At 35.4% G+C, this 23,791-nt stretch overlaps 1 protein-coding gene across 3 annotated transcripts in view; it reads right to left on the bottom strand.

The window, feature by feature from the left end:
• The window catches only part of LOC309651461 (disintegrin and metalloproteinase domain-containing protein 18-like), an 83,052-nt gene extending 59,744 nt beyond the window's left edge, over positions 1 to 23,308 (bottom strand). For 2 of the 3 annotated variants that reach the window (XM_082444202.1, XM_082444203.1), the window contains exons 1-6: positions 13,907 to 16,225; positions 12,383 to 12,560; positions 10,142 to 10,207; positions 6,956 to 7,027; positions 6,590 to 6,756; positions 5,745 to 5,826 (exon numbers count right to left, since the gene is read on the bottom strand). In XM_082444202.1, the coding sequence (XP_082300328.1) occupies positions 5,745 to 5,826; positions 6,590 to 6,756; positions 6,956 to 7,027; positions 10,142 to 10,207; positions 12,383 to 12,560; positions 13,907 to 13,983 (642 nt within the window). In that variant the 5' untranslated portion in view covers positions 13,984 to 16,225. Of the gene's footprint in view, positions 1 to 5,744; positions 5,827 to 6,589; positions 6,757 to 6,955; positions 7,028 to 10,141; positions 10,208 to 12,382; positions 12,561 to 13,906; positions 16,226 to 16,744; positions 16,801 to 22,409; positions 22,487 to 23,067 lie in introns of those variants that run through there. The other variant, XM_082444204.1, reaches the window with a different exon arrangement.
• Between the last annotated feature and the right edge of the window lie 483 nt (positions 23,309 to 23,791).

The raw sequence follows: 23,791 nt of genomic DNA, 5'->3' as shown, positions 1-23,791 counted from the left end.
CATTGAGGTTTTGATAAGGATTCACTGAATTTGCAGCTCACTTGGGATAATATGGACATTTTAACAGTATTAATTCTTCCAATCAGTGGATATGGATGTCTCTTCTGTGTCTTCTTTAATTTCTTTTATTTGTGTTTTAGAACTTTTAACCTCTCTGGTTAAAGTTATTCCTAAGTATTTTATTCTTCTTGATGTTATTGTGAATGGGATTGGTTTATTAATTTCCTTTTTCAGATAGTTCATTGTGTATAAAAACATGACTCATTTTTGTATATTGATTTGTTTCTGCAAGTTTACTGAATTTGTTTATTAGTTTTAAGAGTTTTGTTATTGTTGTTTAATATTTAGGACTTTCACACATATGACCATGTCATTTACAAACAGAGATAATTTTACTTCTTTTCCAATTTGGATGTCTTTTCTTTCTTTTTTTTTTTTTTCTTTCTTTCTTTCTCTCTCTCTGTTTTGTTTGTTTTTTGGGTTTTTTGGTCTAATTGCTCTGCCTAGGACCTCCAGTACCATGTTGAATAGAAGTGGGGAGAGTGGGTATCCCTGCCTTGTACCAGATCTTAGACGGAAAGCTTTCAGTTTTTCCCCATTAACTATGATGTTACTTGTGGGCTCTTCATACATGTCCTTCATTGGATTGAAGCTATTTTCTTCTACTTTTAAAAGTAAAAGGAAATTTGTTCAGAGGTTTCATCATGAATGGATGTTAAAATCTGTCAAATGCTTTTTCTGATTCTATTGAGATGATCATGTGGATTTTCTCTATAATTTTGTTCTCACGGTGTATCACATTGAATACTTTGCATATGTTGAACCTATGTTAAACATATGTTGCACCCCAGGAATAAATCCCTCTTGGTCATAGTGTATAATACTTTTAATATGCTAAATTTGGTTGAATTTGGTTTGCTACAATTTTGTTGAGGAGTTTTGCATCTATGTTTACCAGGGATGTTGGCCTGTAGTTTTTTTTCCTGTGGCATCTTTGGCTTTGGTGTCACGGTGATGCTGGTCCCATAAAATGAGTTTGGAAGTGTTCCTTTGTTTATTTTTTGCAAGATTTTCAGAAGGAATGGTATAAATTCTTCTTTGAATTCTTGATAGAAATATCCAATGAAGCGATCTGGTCCTGGACTTTTCTTTATTAGGAGGTTTTGGATTACTATACTAATTCAACCTCCTTATTTGTTATTGGACCGTTCAGTCTTTCTATTTCTTCTTGATTCAGTGTTGTTAGGTTGTATGTTTCCAGGAATTTATCCGTTTCTTCCAGGTCATCTGATTTGTAGGCATAAAATCATTCCTAATACTCCTTTATTATCCTTTTTATTTATCAGACATCCATTGTAATGTCTCCTCTTTCATTTCTGATTTCATCCATTTGAGTCTTTTTTTTTGCTTAGTTTAGATAAGGGTTTGTCAATTGTGTTTGTCTTTTTTAAAAAATCAACTAGCTCTGTTGAAATTTTCTATTGTTTTTCTACCCTCTATTTAATTTATTTCTGCTCTAAACAAAGTCTTCAGAAATGGAGAAAATATAACTCATTTTATGTAGTCATTATTACTCTGATATCAAATCCAGAAATAGTCAATATCAGAAAAGATAACTAAAGTTCAATGTAACTCATCAACATAAAGGTAAATTTTCTTAAAATGTTACCAACTCAAAGGCAACAATAAATTTAAAAAAGACAATATATCAAGACAATGCAGGAATGCAAAGCAGGTTCAAAAACTGAAAATCGGTCAATAATATACTCACCATATTAACAGACTAAAGAATAAAAATCATGTGTCTCAATAAATGTAGAAAAAGGCATTTGACAAAATTTAACATCAATTTCTGGAAGAACAAACAAACAAAGAACACTAAGCATGTGGGGATCAAAAGGAGCTTCCATAACCTGATAAAGGACATCTACCAAAAAACCTATGACTAACATTGTACAAAATGGTGAAAGACAATGCATTTCCTTGAAGATTGGGAAGAAAGCAAGGATTAGGACTCTCACCATTTCTACTCGACAACATAATGGGGATTCTACCTGGTGGAATAAGTCAAGAAAAAGAAAAAGCATGCATATTGAAATGAAATAAATAAAATTATCTCTATACTCAGATGAACTAATTATCTACATAGAGAATTCCAGTCTATCAAACAGCTCATATAACTAACTGTCTTTCCCAGCCTACAGAGGGTAGTCACCACAGGAAGCATAGATAAATGTTGGGTGAGTTTGATGGACATCATAAATATACTCCAATAGCTCTATGTCTATAAGACAATGAATTCCTTTCTTTTCATTACACCAAGTTCACAGCAAATAGATGACCACTGATCACACATGTCAGTCAATCAATAAAATGATTAAAACCAATCCCAAATGTTTGAGCTGGCACCCCAAATCCAAAATCTCAAGTACTTTCACCTATATTAATAAATTTAGTATGAATCAAATATCATTCTGTTCTTCTTTGTTTAGAACCATTAATATCTATTCCTTCAATTGTTCCCCATTGCTTTGGTTTATAAACTGTTGCCTTCCAGGGAAGCCCTCCCAACTTTTATTTTGAATCAGTGAACATAAGGGCTGACGGGAATAGAGCAGGGGTCAGTAAACTATGGTCCAGAGACCAAGCCTGACTTGTGACCTGTTTTGGTAAAGTCTGCAAGTAAGAATGTTTTTTAAGTTTTTTAAATAGTTGAAAAAAATCAAAAGAAGAACACTATTTTGTGGCAAATGAAAATTATATGAGACTCAAATTTTAGTAATGATACATAAAGTTTTAATGAAACACGGTCTTGCTCATTCATCTGTACCTGTCTACACTGACTCTTTACAGATTACATGGCCTGCAAAGCTGAAAACATTTACTATCTGGCCCTTTACATACAGTTTACTAATCCTTAAGACAAAACTTGAAGTGAATGTATCATTATAAGGCATCCAACTCAAATAATGCCATTAGAGGATTTCTAAGCAAGAGAAGCTAGAAGGCTCACCTCACCAGCCAGATGAGGATCAGCTACTACAAAAAAATCCTTAGACAGATTTGGGGTTTTAGAATTATCAGATTCATCTTGCTTGGTTCATCCAATGTTACCATCCCAAATCTAAAGTTTCACTCCTTTCCAATTAATACCCTAATTATAAAATAACAGATTTGGTGCCAACTTGCATTTTTAATTCTGCAACATGAACAATTAATCTGGGTTGTGATTCTCAGCTATATTTGCCTAGTAGTTACAAGAAAAGAGAGATTATTTTAAAGCCACCACAGGATCCAAGAAGAATTTAATAAAAGCAACTGAGTAACAGGTAACAAACAAATTATTGTTAAAGCAACAGAGGATGATGAGGCGACTCTGAGACTAGAAAAGCAGAATGTTGCTACCAACGCCAAGACTGGATGGATGTATGAATGAGGAACTATCATTAGAATTCATAAACAAGTGCTGATCAGAAGGAGGAAAAACCACAGAGGGAGGGGGTGTTTCACACGACCAGGAAGCAATGGTTCTGAGGCACTGCTCCAGGCAGGGCCAGAATGTAAAGACACTGACACTTCCCTTCCTCTCTCCAATCATCCACATTTGCTGAACATACCCAAAAGCCAGAAGCCAAAGAAGTCCAGGGAATATATTGTTCTTATGATGTAATCAGAGCAGGTAATAAGGAGAAAATGGATCTGAGAGCACCTAGTGAGTGACTGATCCGCAATATAAATATTAAGAGATATTAGAGGATGTAAGAATAAAAGAAAAAAGTTAAATAAGAGAAAAAAAATGGATGATGAGTCAAAATGCTCTCATATATAATTAACCAAGTTCCAGAGAGAAAAGGGAAAGAAAAAGATTAGCAAACAAATAATATTGATATGATAAAATTTCTCAGGTCAGACGTAAATTAGTATCCAGATTGAAAGGGCTTCAATATAACAAGCATGTTGGATGATAAAAGATACCACGCAATGATAAAAAGATCTTAAATGTTTCTGCAGAGAAAACAAGCAGACCACATACAAATAAGTGAGGCTAAGAACGGTGTTAAATTTCTAAAGAGAAAGTAAAAGGAGAGGACTTTTAAAATTCCAAGGTGCAATTATTTCAAAACCAAACAATCTTTTAAAATAGCTACATTTTCAATGACGCAACTCCCAAACAAGTTACTACCCACCTACTTTTTCAGTAAATTATAGGAGCGTGTATTCTAACCAAAATGAGTAAGCAAGCCAGGAAAGAATACACATATTCCAAAGGAGACAAGACAGAAGATTCTTAAACAGCTATGCAAAAAGTCCAACGTAGATTGGTTAAAAAAAAAAAAAAAAAAAAGATACATCTATAGAGTTAAAAAAAAAAGGAATTTCTGAATCATGTAGAAAAGTGGAGGCAATTTATAACTTAATTAAAGACTTTGGAAAAAAACAGCATGATGCAACTACTAATTTGGGAAGAACCAAAAGTTATGCAATAAAGGCGACAATCTCAGTTCATTATTTGCCTCATCAGAGAATTAAACACAACTCTAATAATCTATATAATTATAGAGAGGAAGAATAGAAGAGGCAGAATGTAGAAATGATGAGCTATTAGGATGTTAAATTCTGACTTCAACACAGGAAGTCAATAGATAATGCCTAAATTTGAATACTCAAGAAATTTAATGGGCATATTATTTAGAAATATAGAGTAAAAGAATGAACAAACTATTCCTACACATACAAACATGAATAACTATCACAGACATAATTTTGAGCAAATATGTGGCAGACACACACAAGAACACACACTCTATTATATCATTTACAGAAAGCTCAAAGAAAGATCAAATTAACCAGTGATTAAGTGTCAGGATAGTGGTTTTCTTTGGTAAGCGTAGTAAGTGAGAGGAAGCATGATTCTTCTGAAGTGTTGATAAGATTTTATCTCTTGATCTCTGGGATGTTTATACCTATGTATTGACTTGGCCAAAATTAATTATGCTATACACTTATGACTTGTGCAATGTTCTCTATATATGATGTACTTCAATAAAACTTTTATTTGAAAGGAAAGAGACATTAAGTTGTATGCCAGGAGGGAGACGTTGACAAAAAAAGGGGAAAGAGGATTCAAGGAGTAGAGATTATGCAAAGGACTGATTTAGTTGTTTTCAGTATGTCTTGTAAAACGATTTTTATTCATAATATGTGCATTACTTGATAAAAATTTTGAAAGAAAAAATAATAGTAGTAGAGTTATATGTTTCAACATGTATACATCTTTTAACAAGCTATTCAAAATAGTTCTGAAATGATACATAAAGTAAGAACAATGCTGAACAATAATATATAGTTAATGGATACATATATTTGTAACAATAGTATGAAGTATGCAAAAAATGGCAAGTATGAAATCATGACTTTTGTTATTTCTTGAATTTGAAGGAGACATAACAGGAAGCTTTAACTTTTCTCTAAGGTTTTACGTCCTTAGAAAATCTGATGCAAAGTTAGTGTCCATTATACCTAGCTGGTGAAGGGGTATATTAATGTTTGTTCATATTATTTCCCTATGTTTGAAATTTATGATTAAAACAACTTTCTGAGATTAAAATAATGTTGTCCCAACAAAATAATGATAGAGATATAGAGAAAAAAAATCAAGTTTACTTAACTATGTAAAATAATACTTTTAAAATACAATATAAAGTTTAAAAAAAAAACAGTAAAGAAGGATACAAATTACATACCACAGCGATACCAGCATCACAGCTTTTATTGCATATTGTGCCAGGAAATGTTGCTCCCACATATTTAGGCTGTTTCCTGTAACTACATCATTATAGTATGGCTTTTTCATTAGCATGGTTATTCAGAACAATTTACTAGCTTATTTATTAAATTAAATCTCTCAAAGAATTTAAAATAATTTGTCAAACATACAATTTTTTATCTGAATAATATCTAATATATTATACAAAGTGCTCAAATCATTGAAAACTGTAATTCACTTTAATGCTAGTTTTCTTTCCTAAACTAACTCCTTGACTTGATACAGTTTTATTTATCTCAAATTCTCCTTAGTTTCCCTTATTCAGCATTCACTGTTTTGGTCACTAAAAGTTAAAACGAAAGGGATTTTTAATCTGTAGAGAAGAAATCTTGCCTGTTCTAAAGATAAGCAGTTTTAAAAATTAAATGTAACCAAAACACTCAAATCTTTCTTTATCAAACAGTAGACATGAAATGTATTCACATAACAAGGTAATGTTAACAGAATAGTGTCAATTTTACATCATTAGTAAGCTGAGGCTTGTATGTATTCATAGTATAGTTGATATCATAAAAGTTCATGAAAGACAGACTTTTTTGCATAAATTATACTCCAAAATATTTTGTCATAGAAGTGATTCAGGTTGTTTTATTTTTATTATATTTCCAACCACACTATCACTTCAGTGGCAACAGCTATGTTTTCTTTAACATTTTCCAAGGGGCCTACAGAAAGCTGAAGAACACAATAAAGGCATTAAATTATAAAATTAATGGAATTATTTATGTATATCTCTTTATTAATGTAGAACATTGTGCTTACATGAGTAAGAATGTTACGTCATGGGGCCGTAGGATAAGGTAGTCCTGTTTCCATGTCAAAAATCTTTGTAATAAATCATCAGCATCCCCATTAGTAGAAATTTGGTTTTTATCTGACCACAATTCCAAGGAGGATAGTATCACAGTCAATTTGAACTGACTAAACATCTAAAAATAAGATTTACAGTATATTTATTCAAATAACATAAATCATTACATCAAAACAGTACAAAAAAATAAAAAGTTTACTTGATTACTTTGGATATTAAACCAAATAAAGGGCTTTAAGTCATTAATTTGTCATGATATAATGGAAAGGTTTTCAATGACTTTACAAAATTGTAAATGTAAAAAAGTTAAAACTTACTGTGTTGACAAGGCCAATAAGCTGAATAATTTTCTGCATTACAGCCATCGTTTCTGATCCCATATAATCATGCTGAAAAAGAAATTTTTATGATTCTTTTAAAAAATGTGAGTGACAGCAATTTTTTTTGTATGGCAAATATATCTTGGTGATACCAGGCAGGAAAACCATAGGATTTGTCAGACAATTTAAAGCATACTAACATAAAGATGATAATATTTACAATAAATGAAAACAAACAACAAAAAGAAAAAAATCATACTTGGGCATTCAACATAGATTCTCACTTGTTATATATTTTAAAGACATTGTCCAGCAGAAACAACTGAAATCCTCAAGAAGTACTAAAATAACTTCACAGATCCCTCTGTACTATAAAGGGATTTCTTGAGGTAGACATTTTCTATAACACAGAAGGAATCAACCACAGTATTTCCCATTGTATGCTTAGTAATTAAAGAAGAAGCAAATACGTAAGCATTAAAAAATAATCAAAATGCTCAAATAAATCTTTAGGAAAAAAGACAGAAATTGTAATGATGTAAAGTGAAGATTATGTGGAATGACTGATTCAAAAAGGTTTGATAAAGAACAAGATGAAATAGGGTAAAGGAAAAAAGAAAGGAAAGAATTTTTCCTCTGAAACTCATAAATACATTTTTTAAAACTAAAGTATAGTCGATTTACAATCTTATATTAGTTTCAGGTCTACAGTATAGTGATTCAATATTTTCATAGATTATATTCCATTCAAAGTTATAAAACACTGCCCCTATTTGCTGTGTTGCATTTCAGTCATCAAGTAAATGCTAATAAAAACCACAATATGATCTCAGTATTCATACACCAGAATGGCAACAATTTAAAAAGGACTATCAATACCAATTACTTGTGAGAATATGGAAGAACAAATTGTTATAGTCATTTTTGAAAACTATCAATGTCCTCTAAAAGTAATATACACTAACCTGATGATATAACAATTTCACTCTTAGGTAGATACTCAAAAGATATTATGTCTTCCAAATGGACATTCTTCCAAAGAAGACACACAAGTGGCCAACAGGTACACAAAAAGGTATTCAACATTACTAATCCTCAGGGAAAGGCAAATCGAATCCACAGTGAGATATCACCTCACACCTGTCAGAATGGCTATCATTGAAAAAACAAGAGCTAACAAATGCTGGTGAGGATGTTGAGAAAGGGAACGCTTATGCACTTTTGGTGGGAATGTAAATTGGTACAGCCACTATGGAAAACAATATAACGGTTCCTTAAAGAATTAAAAAAGGAACTACCATATGACCTGACAATCCCAATCCTCAGTATACATCCTAAGGAAATGAAATCAGTATCTCATAGAGATATCTGCATTCCCACATTTATTGAAACATTATTCACAGTTGAAACATTATTCACAATAGCCTAGATATGAAAACAACCTAAGTGCCATCAACAGATGAATGAACAAAGAAAAAGTGGTATATATGTGCAATGGAATATTACTCAGTCATTAAAAAGAAGGACATTCTCCCATTTGCCACCGCATGATAAACCTGGAGGGCGTTATGCTAAGTGAAATAAGCCAGCCAGAGAAAGACAAAAACTGTATGGTATCACTTATATGTAGAATCTAAAAAAAAAAGTCCAATTTCATAGAAACAGAGAAGAGAATTTTGGTTTCCAGAGGGGGAAATGGAGAAATGTAGGTCAAAGGGTATGAACTTTCAGTTATAAGAATAAGTTCTGAGGGTCTAATGTGAAGCACAGTGCCTAGAGTTAATAATATGGTATTGTATACTTGAAAGTTGAGAGCAGATCTTTAGTGTTCTCACCACACACACACACACACACACACACACACACACACACACACATGGAAAAAAGAGTTAACTATGTGAGGTGATGAATGTGCTAATTATCTTGATCTTGGTAATCAATCCACAATGTACATGTACATCAAATCTTCACACTGTACAATTTAATTATATACAATCATATTTATCAATTATGCCTCAAAAAAGTTGGAAAAATATTAACTGAATTGGTCAGACGGTAAAGATCTGATACGTTCAAAGAAAACACTGTGACCAGAGAGGCTACAGCTGGTTAAAGAGAGGGCAAGGCAGTTAGGAGGTGAGACCAAAGAGACCCTGGCCTAATCTGGGGATGAGGATGCAGGCAGACAACACTGGGCATCCTAGGCTAGTTTGGGGTCCTAATCGTATCTAAGTCACACTTAGAATTAAATATTTATATTTGAAAATAATTAGAAAATTCCATTATGTCTTTGAAGTTCAGGAAATTTTTCATTATGTTTAAAGAAAGAAGAGAGATAAACAACAAGGTTCTATATAGCAAAGGGAACTATATTCAATATGCTGTGATAAACCAGAATGGAAAAGAATATGAAAAAAAAGAATGTCTATATGTGTATAACTGAGTGACTTTGCTCTACAGCAGAGATTGGCCCAACACTGTAAATCAACTATACTTCAATAAAAAATAAATAAATAAATAAATAAAATAGGGCTTCCCTGGTGGCTCAGTGGTTAAGAATCCACCTGCCAATGCAAGGGACACGGGTTCGAGCCCTGGTCCGGGAAGATCCCACATGCCACAGAGCAACTAAGGCTGTGCACCACAACTACTGAACCTGAGCTCTAGAGGCTTTGAGCCACAGCTACTGAAGCCCGCGTGCCTAGAGCCTGTGCTCCACAACAAGAGAAGCCACCACAATGAGAAGCCCACCCACAGCAATGAAGACCCAATGCAGCCATTAATAAATAAATAAATAAATTAATTAATTAAAAAAATAAAAAGGGAAATCTCTTTTAAAAAATTTAAATAAATAAATTAAATAAATAAAAATGTCTGAAGTCTCAAAGGTAAATTACCCCAAATCGGCAATTCCGTGTTTAATTTTTCTATCAACATTTAGCAAAAAGTGTAGCTACCTTTCCATGATCATTAGAAATATTAATTTAGAAACCTGTAAGACAGCTAACAATATTAAACATTTCTATAAATTGGTTTCATAAATTTAATACTCAGAAAAGTTTTAACATTTCAGCTGATGTTCTCTAGGTGATAGTAATAAAACTTTAAGATTTAAGAAAGAAAGAAAAAAGAAAGAAAGAAAGAAAAGAGAGAGTGAGGGAAGGAGGGGAGAGTTTGACTTACCAAAGCTTTTTCCACTATAATGTGCATTTGTAGATACTGGGGTAATAGTTCTGAAAGAGTTTTTTCCTGAAAAGAGAATTTATCAAACGTTAACATGTTTTGAATTTGTTAAGCACAGAGAGTGACATGTAAAGGAAGCAAAAAGGATGTATATAAAACCCTCAAGAGGACTTAACAATATAAATTAATTGTAAATCAGAAATTTTACTTGAAAACAGATTCCAGGTTTAAAGGAATCCCAGGGAGCCTGATAGCATAAGGTGGGAGTCTAGGTACTCACTATTAATACTGCATAAGAGAAAGTGAATAGCTCTGTAGCTCCATAGCATAGGCTGTGTGTCCCACTTGATATGAGGTAATAATCCTTGATTGTGCCAAGTCAGTCAGCTATGAATCAACAATTTACTACATCGTCATTTAGTACTCTAATGGTAATTTCTACATGAGCTATATTTCTAACACATTGAGATACCATTTCACACACAGATATTTTAAAGAAACCAAAATTTCTTCCTTGACCCAAGTGTATTGGTAACTAAATCGAAGAGTAAGGAGGATACAAAGATTGGGTCTGTCATAAAATAGCTTACTATAAATAAACAGGCAAACAAACAAACTGGACTTGACGGTAGAGCCTAGGTTTATATTTCCATAGGGAAGCAAACTACACCTGCATCTTACATATGTATATACTGAGATGCTGATTTTTTTCCTTTGTGTTCAACATTAACTTTAAAAGTATTCTGTATTTTGGTTACCCTTACTGTGCCTGTATAAAATATAAGTCAATGTTGACAACCATGTCTTCTGCATTGCAGCTTGACTGAGTATAATTATAAATTATGTGTGCACCATAACCAATTTCGAGTATGTTTCTGCACAGTAGGTTTCATAGTTTAATAACAGCATTGTTTTTATCCTATTTGCCTTTCCAAATTTATATTCTTATTTTCAAAATAATAAACAAAAAAGGTAACTTTGATACCTATGTTTTAAAACGAACTTATAATACTATTCACCATAATGTCAGGTGTCACTTTCAATAAAACGAACTTCAAAATTCATTCATTTTTAATAGGTTATCTTTATTTCCTTTTGTAAAACTTTGTGTTCATGTTTTAAAAATAAGTATTGAATCATAGAATATTGCCAAAAAAGATCACTATATCTCATGTATCATTCACTCAGTTTCCCCCAGTGGTTACATGTTACAAAACTATAGTATGTTTTCAAAACCAGGATATTGACCTGGTACAGTGTGTATGTGTATATCTCTACATCATATTGTCATGTGTATGTTTATATAACCAGCACTGCGATCAAGATACAAAACTATTTTGTCACCACAAAGATTTCCCTTGTTGTACCTGTTTAAAGTCAGATGAGATTATACAGTCAGAGGAAGAGGAGGAAAAAAGAATGGAGAAAAATGAACAGAACCTGTTCTGTTCCTGTGGGGCACTTTCAAGCACACCAACATGCATATAATGGGAGTAACAGAAAGTGAGGGGATAGATAAAAGGGCAGAAAGGATCTTCAAAGAACTAATGGCCAAAAAGTTCCCAAATTTGATGAAAAAACATTAATTTAAACAACCAAGAAGCTTAATGAACTTCAAGTAGGATAAACTCAAAGGGAATCCACTCAAAGGCACATCATAAGAAAACTGTCATAAGGCAAAGACAGAGGCTCTTGAAAGAAGGGACTCATCATGTACAAGAAATCCTCAATAAGATGAATAATATTTGATTCTTCATCAGAGACCATGGAGTCCAAAAGATGGTGAACTGAAATATTCAAAGTGATGAAAGAAAGAACTCTATATTCAGCCTACAAGTAAATTACGAGAGTTTACTAATATACAAATGATTAAGTATTCTAGAAAGATATGTCCCAGTAGTATATAAAGCTATATGTCAAAATATGAAAAGTAATTTTACCAGGGTAGTTGTAACTATTCTTCCTATATTTCTAAATTTTATTCAGTAACATGCATTTTTGTTGGAATAAAAATGGAAAACAAGAAATATTACATAATACATCATACAACAAGCTTGACACACATTATTGCATATTTCCATGTATTTTAGATGGAATATGGATGTTTCATTTACTGCTGTAGAAAAAAGATACCAAATTTTATATTACTTCTCAACAGCTAAGTAGTTCCTTTTCATGATTAACACAATTCTACAGAAGTAATTTTATAGTGCATCATAACATCCGAATTGTCTCAGTTACCTGTGAGTTTAAATGGATTTTATAGGGCTGGTCTTTCTGCCAAATATTGCTGTAATTTTCTGCTAACATTGGCATATCTGGATTGTCATTTTTCACTTGATAAATTATGTGCTCGAATCTTGCTGAAGATTCCAATGGCTCAATTCCATAGCTGATATTTTCAAACTGAAGAAATCCCCTGAATATTTAGAAAGCAGTGATATAAAAATCCTGTATATGATCCCATCAGACCTATAATCCAAAGTGTTGTAAGAAATGAGAAACCATAGTGAGGTACATGTATTAAACCCACTCTCTTTCCCTGCCTTTTCTCAGCTACCATTAGTAACTGAGTAACAACATCTGCGTCAGTTTTTCTCATGTATTAAAAAACAAAGTATACTGAAAAGTATTTTGTTTTTTCTGTATAGGAGTCACATTCATTCAAGATGTATTAATTAAGGCCAAGTATTTGCTGGGAACCAAGACATTTGTTGAGAATTCCAAGAATAAAAAGTTCCTATTCTTACAGAGGTTAGAATAAGGGAAAATGGATATATAGAGTAGAGATCTAAAAAGATTAATATGCAAGAAAACCACATTCAGAGAATATCAGTTTTCTGAGTTGATATGAGTAAATTCTGGAAATCAGGCAAGCAAAAGGAAGTTAGGAAGAGTTTTTTGCTCTGCTCTGGACCTGTCTTCATCTCATAAACTCACCACCTTCTTCCTGCCACTATCAATGACGAAAATCACTTATCCCTGCCCTTTTACCTCTGAGGTACCTTCTCAATTAGTCATTTTACGTCTGATACCAAGTACACCTAAACTGAGAGCATACAATATGTGCTTAGCTAAGTAACTAATTAATGTCATTTTCCATAACTGTTCCAGATAACTGATAGATAATACAACAATAACATCTAGGGAGATGTTCTAAAGGATCTGGGTGGGGGGAGGTGTTTGTTTTGTTTTACTGCATCTACCTCTTTCTGCTCAATATCTTGAAAATATCTCCAGTCAGGATTCCCTTCAGTGATTTCATTTCAATTGGCACGACTAAGGTCCATTTACTAATATTAATATTATTAATAAATGTAAGTCCATCATGAGGAAAACGTTCAGATTTGAATTCTCCTTAAATATCCCAGATTTGTGTTTTGCAGCCACTAAGTTTCATTTTAAAGTATATCCTGGGGCTTCCCTGGTGGCACAGTGGTTGAGAATCTGCCTGCCAATGCAGGAGACACGGGTTCGAGCCCTGGTCTGGGAAGATCCCACATGCCGCGGAGCGACTAGGCCCGTGAGCCACAACTGCTGAGCCTGTGCGTCTGGAGCCTGTGCTCCGCAACAAGAGAGGCCGCGATAGTGAGAGGCCCGCGCACCACGATGAAGAGTGGCCCCCTCTTGCCACAACTGGAGAAAGCCCTTGCACAGAAACGAAGACCCAACACAGCCATAAATAAATAAAATTAAAATAAATAAATAAATAAATAAAGTATATCCTAAGTGTTCATGTATAAGTAGCCTCTAAAATGCTATTACCTAAGTCCAGAACAGATGCTGAGTGTCACGACTGAATTTGGAAAATCTGCAACGTATCCTTGGTAATGGCAATGCATCTGAAAAACAGTACAGAGTGGCAAATAAATAAATTATTTATGCATAAAAGTGTATTGGCAAACATTATAAATATTCAAAACATTAAAACAGTTGAAAATAATAAGATTGTGTATCATACAGATTTATTAAAATTGATTTTCAAGGAAAATAAGTATTTGACAACTCTCTTTACTTTGTACCACCTAGGTGCCCATGAGTGTTCTCTAGGTCTGGATTTCATCTCTATCATACATGGAATGTGGAATAAAATTGTATGAAACTGCCAACATGGAACAAACATATCCCAATGGTAATGGTAATAATATGTCCACTTCAATAAGGAAACGTGTGATAATAAATGTCTAAGACACCTGGGTCTTACCTTAAAATATGAAGACTCAGAATGCAAAGATCCAATTTTGTTATATGTATAAACCAAAAAGTTCTGGGATATGAATGAGCTAAGAAAAACAAAAATAAAAAAATGGTTGAATCATGAATTTATTATGAACATAAACATTAAAATAATAAAAATAACAGTGAAATATATGATTCATATAATAATATTCCTTAACTAGAGTAATTTGAGCATGCCATAACAGTGTAAATTCATAGAACTAGTGTCTCAGAGAGTTTAGGATTTCTTAACACTGGAATAGACTTTGAATCCTCCATATCAGATATTCACGTGTGTGCCTGCCTATGTCTCCATTCAACAAGATTTACTGAGTGCCAATGATCTGACAGATCCTCTTCGAGGCACCAGGATACAGCAGTAAACAAAAGAGAAAACCACGGGTCTTCACGGCAGTGAGAGACACATAGGCTAGTACGTTAGGTGATGATAAATAAGGCCCAGGGTGGCAGGAGGTTGGTTGCAAATGTAGACGGGATGGCATGGAAAGGCTCACTGAACTGATTAGTAAAGACCTGAAAACAAGCCACTTGGATTTGCACAGAAATGTTATTCCGGACAAAGCAAGGAGAAAATGCCAAGACACTGAGGCAGAGATATGTTTTGTGTTTACAAAGAATATCTGGGGGCAGTGCCTGCGGTGAAGCGTGGAGTGAAGACAAGAGCCCACAGTAAGAGATGATGTCACGGAGATGAGAAGCCACTGGAAGAGTCTGAGCAGATGAGGACGGGTCAGGCCAGCATTTTAATAGAATCAGTCTGAATGCTGTGTTGAGAACCATCTGTAGGACAAATAAGCAGAAACAGAGAGATCAGCTAGGTTATTACAGTCATCCAGGCAAGACATGACGGTGGCTTGAGCTAGGATTGCAGCAGCGGTGGAGGTGCCATTCTGGATGCATTTTGAAGGCAGATCGCATGGGATTTAATAATCCATTGGATGTGGGGGGAAAACAAAAGAAAAAAAAAAGATGTCAAGAATGACCCTAACATTTTTGTTCTGAGAAACTGGAAGAGTAGAGGTGCCATTTACTGAGATAATTGTGGGAAAGACAAATTTTGGAAAAGGATCAGAAGTACATTTTAGACACATTAAATATGAGAATTCTCATAACCTCTTGGTTATCAAATAAGTAGTCAAATAAATGAATATGGTGTTCATTGGAGAGGAATAAAGTAGAGATACAAGTTTGGGAGTAATCAATACATAAATGGTATTAAATCCATAGGAGTAGATGAAATAACTGGGTGATTGAGTATAGCTAGGGGAAAAAACAAGCAAACAAACAAGATTTAAGAATAGCACCATGGAGTACTCTAAGACTGAAGAGATGAGGAGGAATCTAGAAAACAAACAAAGAAACAAAACAAAATCTGAGAAAGAGTGAGCACAGTGGTAAGAGTTAAACACAAGAGTCTGCGGTATCCTGGAAGCCAAATGAAGAAACTATTATATGGAGGAGACACTGCTCGGTTGTACAAAATGCTGCCGATTGGTCAAGAAAAATGAAGAGTAAAAAATAACTGGCATTTAGAAACATGAGGATCTTGGATGATCTTATCAAAAAACACTTTTCATGGAATGGTAGCGACATTAAAGACCGACATGAGTTTAACGATCATGAATTACAAGAGAATAGTCGTGAATTAAGTGAGGACAATTTTCTCCAGGCTTGTTCAACTACAGAGATGCAGGCAGACAAAATGCAGTTGTGATAAATATATATTTTCAAAGATGTAGGCAGAGAAGAGGCTGTTTGAGTCCATTTATATAAAATGTTGAGAAAACACAAATTAAGAGACAGGAAATAGATTGCTTGTTGCCTGGAGTAGTGGCTGATGACAGGGATTAATGGGTCTTAAGTGGGGAATGAAATGTTCTAAAACTGATTTATGGTTGATAATTGTAATACTATATTAAAATCATTGAATTATACATTCGAGAGTTTTATGATTTTATATATATATATATAATTTACCAAATAAAGTTGTTAAAAATAAATACATATATAATTAATACCTCCATACAAAGTATGCCACTAGTTCAATTTTCCACCAATAACCACATGATATATACACATGTTTGATTTCACATCGGATATACTTGATACACAACTTGCAGTTCTTGGGTTCAATGGCTTTATACTCTTATTTATACGTAACTTATTTCTTAATTTGAAAATAACAAGCTGGAATATACAAATGCAAAGTTCTCACAGACTTAATATTCAAGACCTAATGAATCCTAAACTGAAAAATTGACTAATTAAACAGCCTACATTTCACTGCATTCTTGAATTTAAATAGTGTACAGAAACATTTTTAAAAAAGTAAATTCTCAGCTTTAAGGGAAAATCATATCTTACTGTTTTCTGAGATGCAGAGTGTACGGTTTTTTATCAATTGTAATGATATAAGTCACCTAAAATAAAGCAAATAAAGACGATTTAGTAAATCAGAAATATATAAAGTAAAAGAGTATTTTTCACTCAAGTCGAAAAAGACTCACCCTATCCATTTTAAAAAAGAATATATTCTTCAGAATTTCTTGTTCTAAATAGTAAAAATTTTAAATTTTTCTAATAAATACAGGATGCGGGTGCTAAATTTACTGCAGGGATGGCTTTTGAAAAGAATAAATGAAAACGATATTTTGAAAAAAATATAATTGTACCATTTACTAATACTAGATTTTAATTGTTTATATTTAGAAAAAACATATATCATCCTTAGCCAAAATGAATGAGGCATGGCTATAGGCTTATATTCTACACCGAATATAATGAAACAATAGCAAGTTTATAAATACGTATATACATACTAACAACACTAGAGCCACTTTGCACTGCTTCACACATAAACTGGGAGGAAAACAGACCTGCGAGAATGAAGCTGGCGAGGAACGCTGCAGCTCCAGCGCTACGAGCTCTGACGCTACAGGGGCTAAGTCACAATGGTCCTCATTACCTTGACGTGATGGCAGCCAGGAACAGGAAGTGTACACGGTACACAGTACAGCAGGTTGCTTTTATAAGATCATCAGGAGGGTGAGAAAGTGTCTAGCTAAATTGAATTTTATGTAATAGAACAACGTAGGCTTGAAATCCAACCTTTGCCATTTAACACAATGTGATCAACAGAGGTACGTCCATCCACTTGGCCATATCCTATGGGTTGGAAGGAAGTCACAGGTCTTTCCCACACTAATAGTTAGTGAGACAGGCTGGGACCTGGAACCCTTTGCTGCAGTGCAAAGGATACACCTGCATATCCTGTATCCGGGATATACCTCTCCTGGAGCAACAAAATACAAAGAAACTGTATGGGACTAAAAATAACTGCATGCCAGATGTAGAGAATGGACTTGAGGACACGGGGAGGGGGAAGAGTAAGCTGGGACGAAGTGAGAGAGTGGCATGGACATATGTACACTACCGAATGTAAAATAGATAGGTAGTGGGAAGCAGCCGCATAGCACGGGGAGATCAGCTCAGTGCTTTGTGACCACCTAGAGGGGTGGGATAGGGAGGGTGGGAGGGAGACGCAAGAGGGAAGAGATATGGGGATATATGTATACATATAGCTGATTCACTTTGTTATACAGCAGAAGCTAACACACCACTGTAAAGCAATTATACTCCAATGAAGATGTTAAAAAAAAAATAACTACGTGTATGCCTTAGTTGGGGCAAATTCCAGCTGCCACTTTTGAAGAGCCTGGAGCAAAAACAGGGTGTTGGGAGCAAAAGGGCGGTACTGAGCATGCACCCTGCACACACCACCACCTAAGGGGTGGGCAAAACACCTAAGCCACCCCTCTGGCCTGACCCCTGGACACACCCCTACCCTCACCTCATATAAGGAACAAGCTTGCCCCACCTCCGGGAGTAAGCAAGAAAGGGGACTTGCTGTTTGTTCTCCCTCCCCTTTGCTGCAGCAGGGGCCCCAGTAAAGCCTTGCCTGAATTTCTTGTCTGGCCTCTGATCAATTTCTATTGCTTGGGGAAGGCCAGGAACCCTGGTCCGTAACAATAGGTGGAGCTTATTCAATGGCATGAACACCAGATGGTAGGAATCACTTGGTTAAATTAGGGTCTGTCCAACACCATGGGCAAAGAACAACTGGGGAGCTGAGGAATAAAACCCACAGCTCACATAGTGCTGGGAGATATTCAAGGTCTGATCAACCAGAGGAGAAAAATATCACTGAACACTCATGCCATCCACCAGAGATCACAGAAGGGTCAAATTTTAGTGTTAAGGAGAAACTAATCTTGGAGTAAGGGCCACTCTAAACATTCATCCTAAAGACATTACAAGGCAGCATGAAATTGTCCATCTGATTCATAAGTAACTTAATTGCCTGCCAAAACAAAGTATAGCACATTTTAAAGGAAAACCACAAAATCAAGCAATCAACCAAATAAAATTAGCAAGGTTAATCCAATCAAAAACAACTATACACAGGGATATGAAATCAGTCTGATGGCAGGATAAGAGGTTCCTGCCTTACCATCCTCCCACAGATACACCAAACATAAGCCTCACATGGATTGATGCCCTGTGAGAGAAATCCAGAAAGTAGCAGAGTGACTCCTCAACACTGGGTGACTGAGAAAGTACCCACTGTGAAAATGGGTAGGAAAGGCCGATACACACACTCACCATAAAACCCACCCCTGGCAAAGTGCTTACAATCAGGAGGGAACCCCCAACTCTCAGTATGCCCCTCAGAACCAAAAGGTTTGGACCAGGCATCCAGCAGCACAACTTTTAAGGCTGCCACCCAAGGGACTGGCTTCCAAATAACTTAGTTCAGAGAGCCACTGGGACTTGCCATCCCTGATTCCTCAGACCCCCATTAAACAAAGAAGCAGTTTTTAAATGTGTGCATGAGCACTTCCCATAGTTTCCCCACCCCGGGGTGCATCATAGGGGGAGCAGGCAAAAGCACCCAGCTCCTACTTTCTCCCTGGAAGGAGTTTGACTGCACACTTCTCCAGTTGCGCCTGAGGGTCCAGCTTCTAATCAGACTACAGGTGGGTACTGACAGGCATCCTCCCAGGAGCCTGAAAGGGCCGATGGGCACTTCGCTTGACTACTCCCCCAGCCTCAATCCAACAATAAAACCAAGCCTCCAGTTTCTTCCTGAGAGGACCTTGTCTACACAACTAGAATCTCAACCTTTTTTTTTAACTGAAGTCTACTGATGTACAATATTATATGTTACAGGTGTACAATACAGTGATTCACAATTTTTAAAGGCTATACTCCATTTCTACTTATTATAACATATTGGCTATAGAACCTCAACTTTTAATGCTGCCACCTGAAGGTTTGGATCCCATACCACCTAGCTCTGAGACCTGATGGGGCTCAGCATTCACAGATTGCCCAGATTCATCTTAAGAGAAGATTTTTATAGAGAAGTGCAAACACTTCCAAGGACTATCTCCCTGGGCTTAGGGCAGAGGGAACAGGAAAAGACACAAGGGTCCCAGCTTCTCTGTGTTAAGGGTTTGAGCGCATACTTCCTCAGCTGCTGTTTGAGGGTTGAGCTTCTAAATAGCTTGCACCAGGGAGCTGACAGGGTACATAAATAGTAGTCATCTGGGGACTTGAACAGATGTGAGGAAATTCCCTGTGCTTTCCCGCTCTGACTCATCCCAACTATAAAGCTAATTCTCCAGCTTCTCCCTCAATGAAATTTGTCCACACATCTAGTGCCCCACCTTACACAGCTGCCACTAGAGGAACTGGCTACGAAATCACCTAGTTATGGGAGCCCTCCTGGAGCAGAGAGAACAAAAGAGGCGAAAGAAGTAACATTATCTCTGCAGATGACATGATCTCATGTATAGAAAACCCTAAAGACTGCATCAAAAAGCTATCAGAATTAATAAATGAATTCAGTAAAGTTTTAAGACACAAGATCAAAATACAAAAATCAGTTGTGTTTCTATATACTAACAATGAACTACCAGAAAGAAAATTAAGAAAACAATACATTTACAATAACATCAAAAGACAAAACATTTAAGAACAAATTTAGCCAAGGAGATGAAAAACGTATACACTAAAAACTAAAAAACAATCATGAATAAAATTAGAGAAGACGCAGATAAATATATATTTCGTGTTTATGGACTGAAAGGATTAATTGTAAAATTTTCCGTACTACCTAAAGTAATCTACAGATTCAGTGCAATCCCTATCAAAATCCCAATGTCATTTTTCACAGAAATAGAGAAGACAATCCTAAAATGTATATGGAACCACAAAAGAACCTTAATAGCTTAAACAATCTTGAAAAGGAAGAGCAAAGCCAGAGACATCACACTTTGTGATTTCAAACAATATTACAAGGCTGTAGTAATCAAACAGTATCTTACCAACACAAAAACAGACACGTAGATGAATGGACCATAACAACATAACTTTATACATAAAGCAACTAGAAAAAGAAGAACAGAAACCCAAAGTCAGTAGAAGGAAATAAATCATAAAGATCAGAGCAGAAATAAATGAAATATAGGCTTAAAAAAAAAACAATAGAAAGATCAATGAAACTAAAAGCTTGTTCTTTGAAAAGATAAGCAAAACTGATCAACATGTAGACAGACTCAACAAGAAAAAAAGGGAGAGGGCCCAAGTCAATAAAATCAGAAATGAAAAAGAAGTTGCCACTGACACTACAGAAATACAAAGGACCATGAGAGTATTATAAACAACTATAAGCCAACAAAATGGACAACCTAGAAGAAATAGACAAATTCTTTGAAAGGTACAATCTCCCAAGACTGAACCAGGAAGAAATAGAAAATATGAACAGACCAATTACCAGTAGTGAAATATACAGAGATTTCAAAACACTTCATGTCCTGCATCATTGTGATAACTGAAGTAAACAACTTGAAGTTTAAAGTGATCATGCAATGACAATATACATACAAACAGACGTAAATCAGAAAAAAAAGAAAATAAACTTTTATGCAAACAGTTTTTCAACAGAAAGTAGTTTATTTATAATGGAATCAGAGTCATAAAGTTTGGATTCCATGTCCTAAACTTATAACTTTGACTCCCTTAACTGAACATTTGTAATCCTCTTTCTCATATATATAAGAAAATATATGTAATATTTCAAAAGGTTAATGTGAGAATTAAATGAGAGTAGTATATGAAAATACTTCTCTAAAGGAAATTATTTTATTGTGATTTTCAAGTACAATTTCACATTTAATTTTTATTACAGTTATTCAGTAGTAGAAGAGAATCATGATAGGTTCCAATACTGTATGTCAAAATAGAGTTAATGGAGTCTTAATTTTTTACTTACTCTTATTTCAAAAATTGTTCCTTCAAACTGAAAAAATTTTCTCAGGGTTTCTATATATTGACCACACCACTTTAACCACATGAAAATTTAAACCCCTGTATTGTGACGTCTAGTTTGTAATCTAAAACATTATAATTATGCCAATTTGAAGTATTTTAATCAAGAAAATATTCCAGATGGAGTGTCTTCAATTTAATCAGCTTTTAATAGCAGGTACGCATTTTTCAACTTCTTTTTCCAGTTAATATTTATTTACTGACAATGTTTTCATCATAATCAGGCAAATGTGACATTTTTATTTTTCCTTTTCTTTTTTTTCTTTGGCCATTACTTCTAATAAGTCTGATGCTTCTGGGTCAAAACTTGCAGGTCTAAATCTTGCTCAAGACCATTTTCTCTGTCACTTTAACAGTGGCCATTAACACCTTTTTTTCATAAATTTCATTGTCATGCTTATTTAATATTGATTTTTTTCTATCAGTATGATTCCTGAAAAGTGTTTACTATTTCTTGAAAATTGTGAAAACACAGGTCAGAAGAGCCTGAGAGATGAAGAGAAGGGCACAGGAGTTAGCAATGAAAATATGTTGCTTTGCAAGTGAATACAAATCAGTAGGATCTGATTCAATACAAAGGTAAAGAAAAATCGTCTTAAACTTTTAAATTATAAAACTAATATCCTTGATCATTCACCTGCTTCTCTGAATCTTCACTCTCATTCGACCTCATCTTCTGTGGAACTGTGACATACAGGAACATTCCCTCAGAATCTGTAGAAAGAAAATGGGATTTTTTGCAACAGTGCTGAGTCAAGCTTGGGTTCTTAAGTTTGAGTCCATGGTGGGGTCCACAATTGCAAGTCAATTTATCTACACGTGTCTACCCTCCTTCTTGGTCCACAGATTTCAATAGATTTTCAATGGCACACTGAAAATGGCTAAGATACAAACAAGTCAACAGAAATTAGCCATTGCAGTTCTATAGGACCATCCTGTTCGTTTCCATAACCGCGTTGGGACCTGTTTCTCTCGGGTCTCTGAGGAATACATCCAGGGCAGTGGCGAACCTCGTATGTCCTCTGGCCACAGAGTGGGTGAGCCAGAAAGACCCTCGGCTGCTGAGACACTGGACCCTTGATGCAGAGAGTGGACTCCTTGTCTAACATCTTCCTTCCCCTGCCCTGGTCGGGGGTGCGTGGCGTAGGGGTGGGGTGTGGGAGGAAAGCACCGGCAGGGAATCCGGGAAAGGGGCGGTAGGGGTCCCAGAGCTACAGGAATTGCTCCCCAGGAAGATCCCAGTCCTGCTCAGAAGCCAAAGGAGGGAGAAGAAAGTCGAGGCTCCGCGGTCTTACCCTGGAGGGCGTGCAGCCCTCCAAGCTCAGCAAGCAGTGCAAGGAGTACGAACATCGCTGGGCGGGGCGCTGGAAGCACGGCCAAGGTCAGAGACCGTTGGGCAGCCCTGAGGCTCGCGGGCAGCAGCACTCAGGGGTTCAGCGCGCTAGGCCCCCGGGCCCTGGGGGTGAGGACCAGGGCCTCGCAGTCGCTTTCAGCTGTGCGGGCTCATCCTTGGGCATCCTGAGTGGCTGGGCACTCGGGGCTGGGAGAAGAAACAGCAGACAAAAGCCTAAGTGTCTGCGCACAGCTGGTTTGTGGTGACTAAGTGTACGTCTTTTAAATGCTTCAGTAGGGATAAAGGGGCAAATAAGCATTATTTGCTTTTCTGCGGAAGTTTCTGGTAACTTCCTTTCTCCATGTTACAGTTTTCTCACAACGTTTATTTACTGTGGTGGAAGAGAAAGAGGAAAATAGGTATATTAACTATTTTTTACAAGAAATTTTCTACTTAAATCGTGTTACTGCCGACTTAATAATCTTTTAAAAAATATTTGCAAACAAAAAAAAATAAAGAATATTGAACTCGATCCTGGATAAGGAAATAAAAAGCACAATTCTTCAACTGTGTGCCTATTCTTACAATGTTAGATTATAATCTGTTGAGGAAAGGGAAAGAAAACTTTGAAATGTACCCTAAGTGTGTCTTGTTAACAGTTACTGTTAGAACCGTAAAAAGGAAGC

This window comes from Balaenoptera physalus (genome assembly GCF_965194825.1).
Source record: "Balaenoptera physalus genome assembly, chromosome: 21".
Taxonomy (NCBI): domain Eukaryota; kingdom Metazoa; phylum Chordata; class Mammalia; order Artiodactyla; family Balaenopteridae; genus Balaenoptera; species Balaenoptera physalus.
Note: the sequence above shows the minus strand (reverse complement) of the source record. Positions and strands in the feature narration are given on the sequence as shown.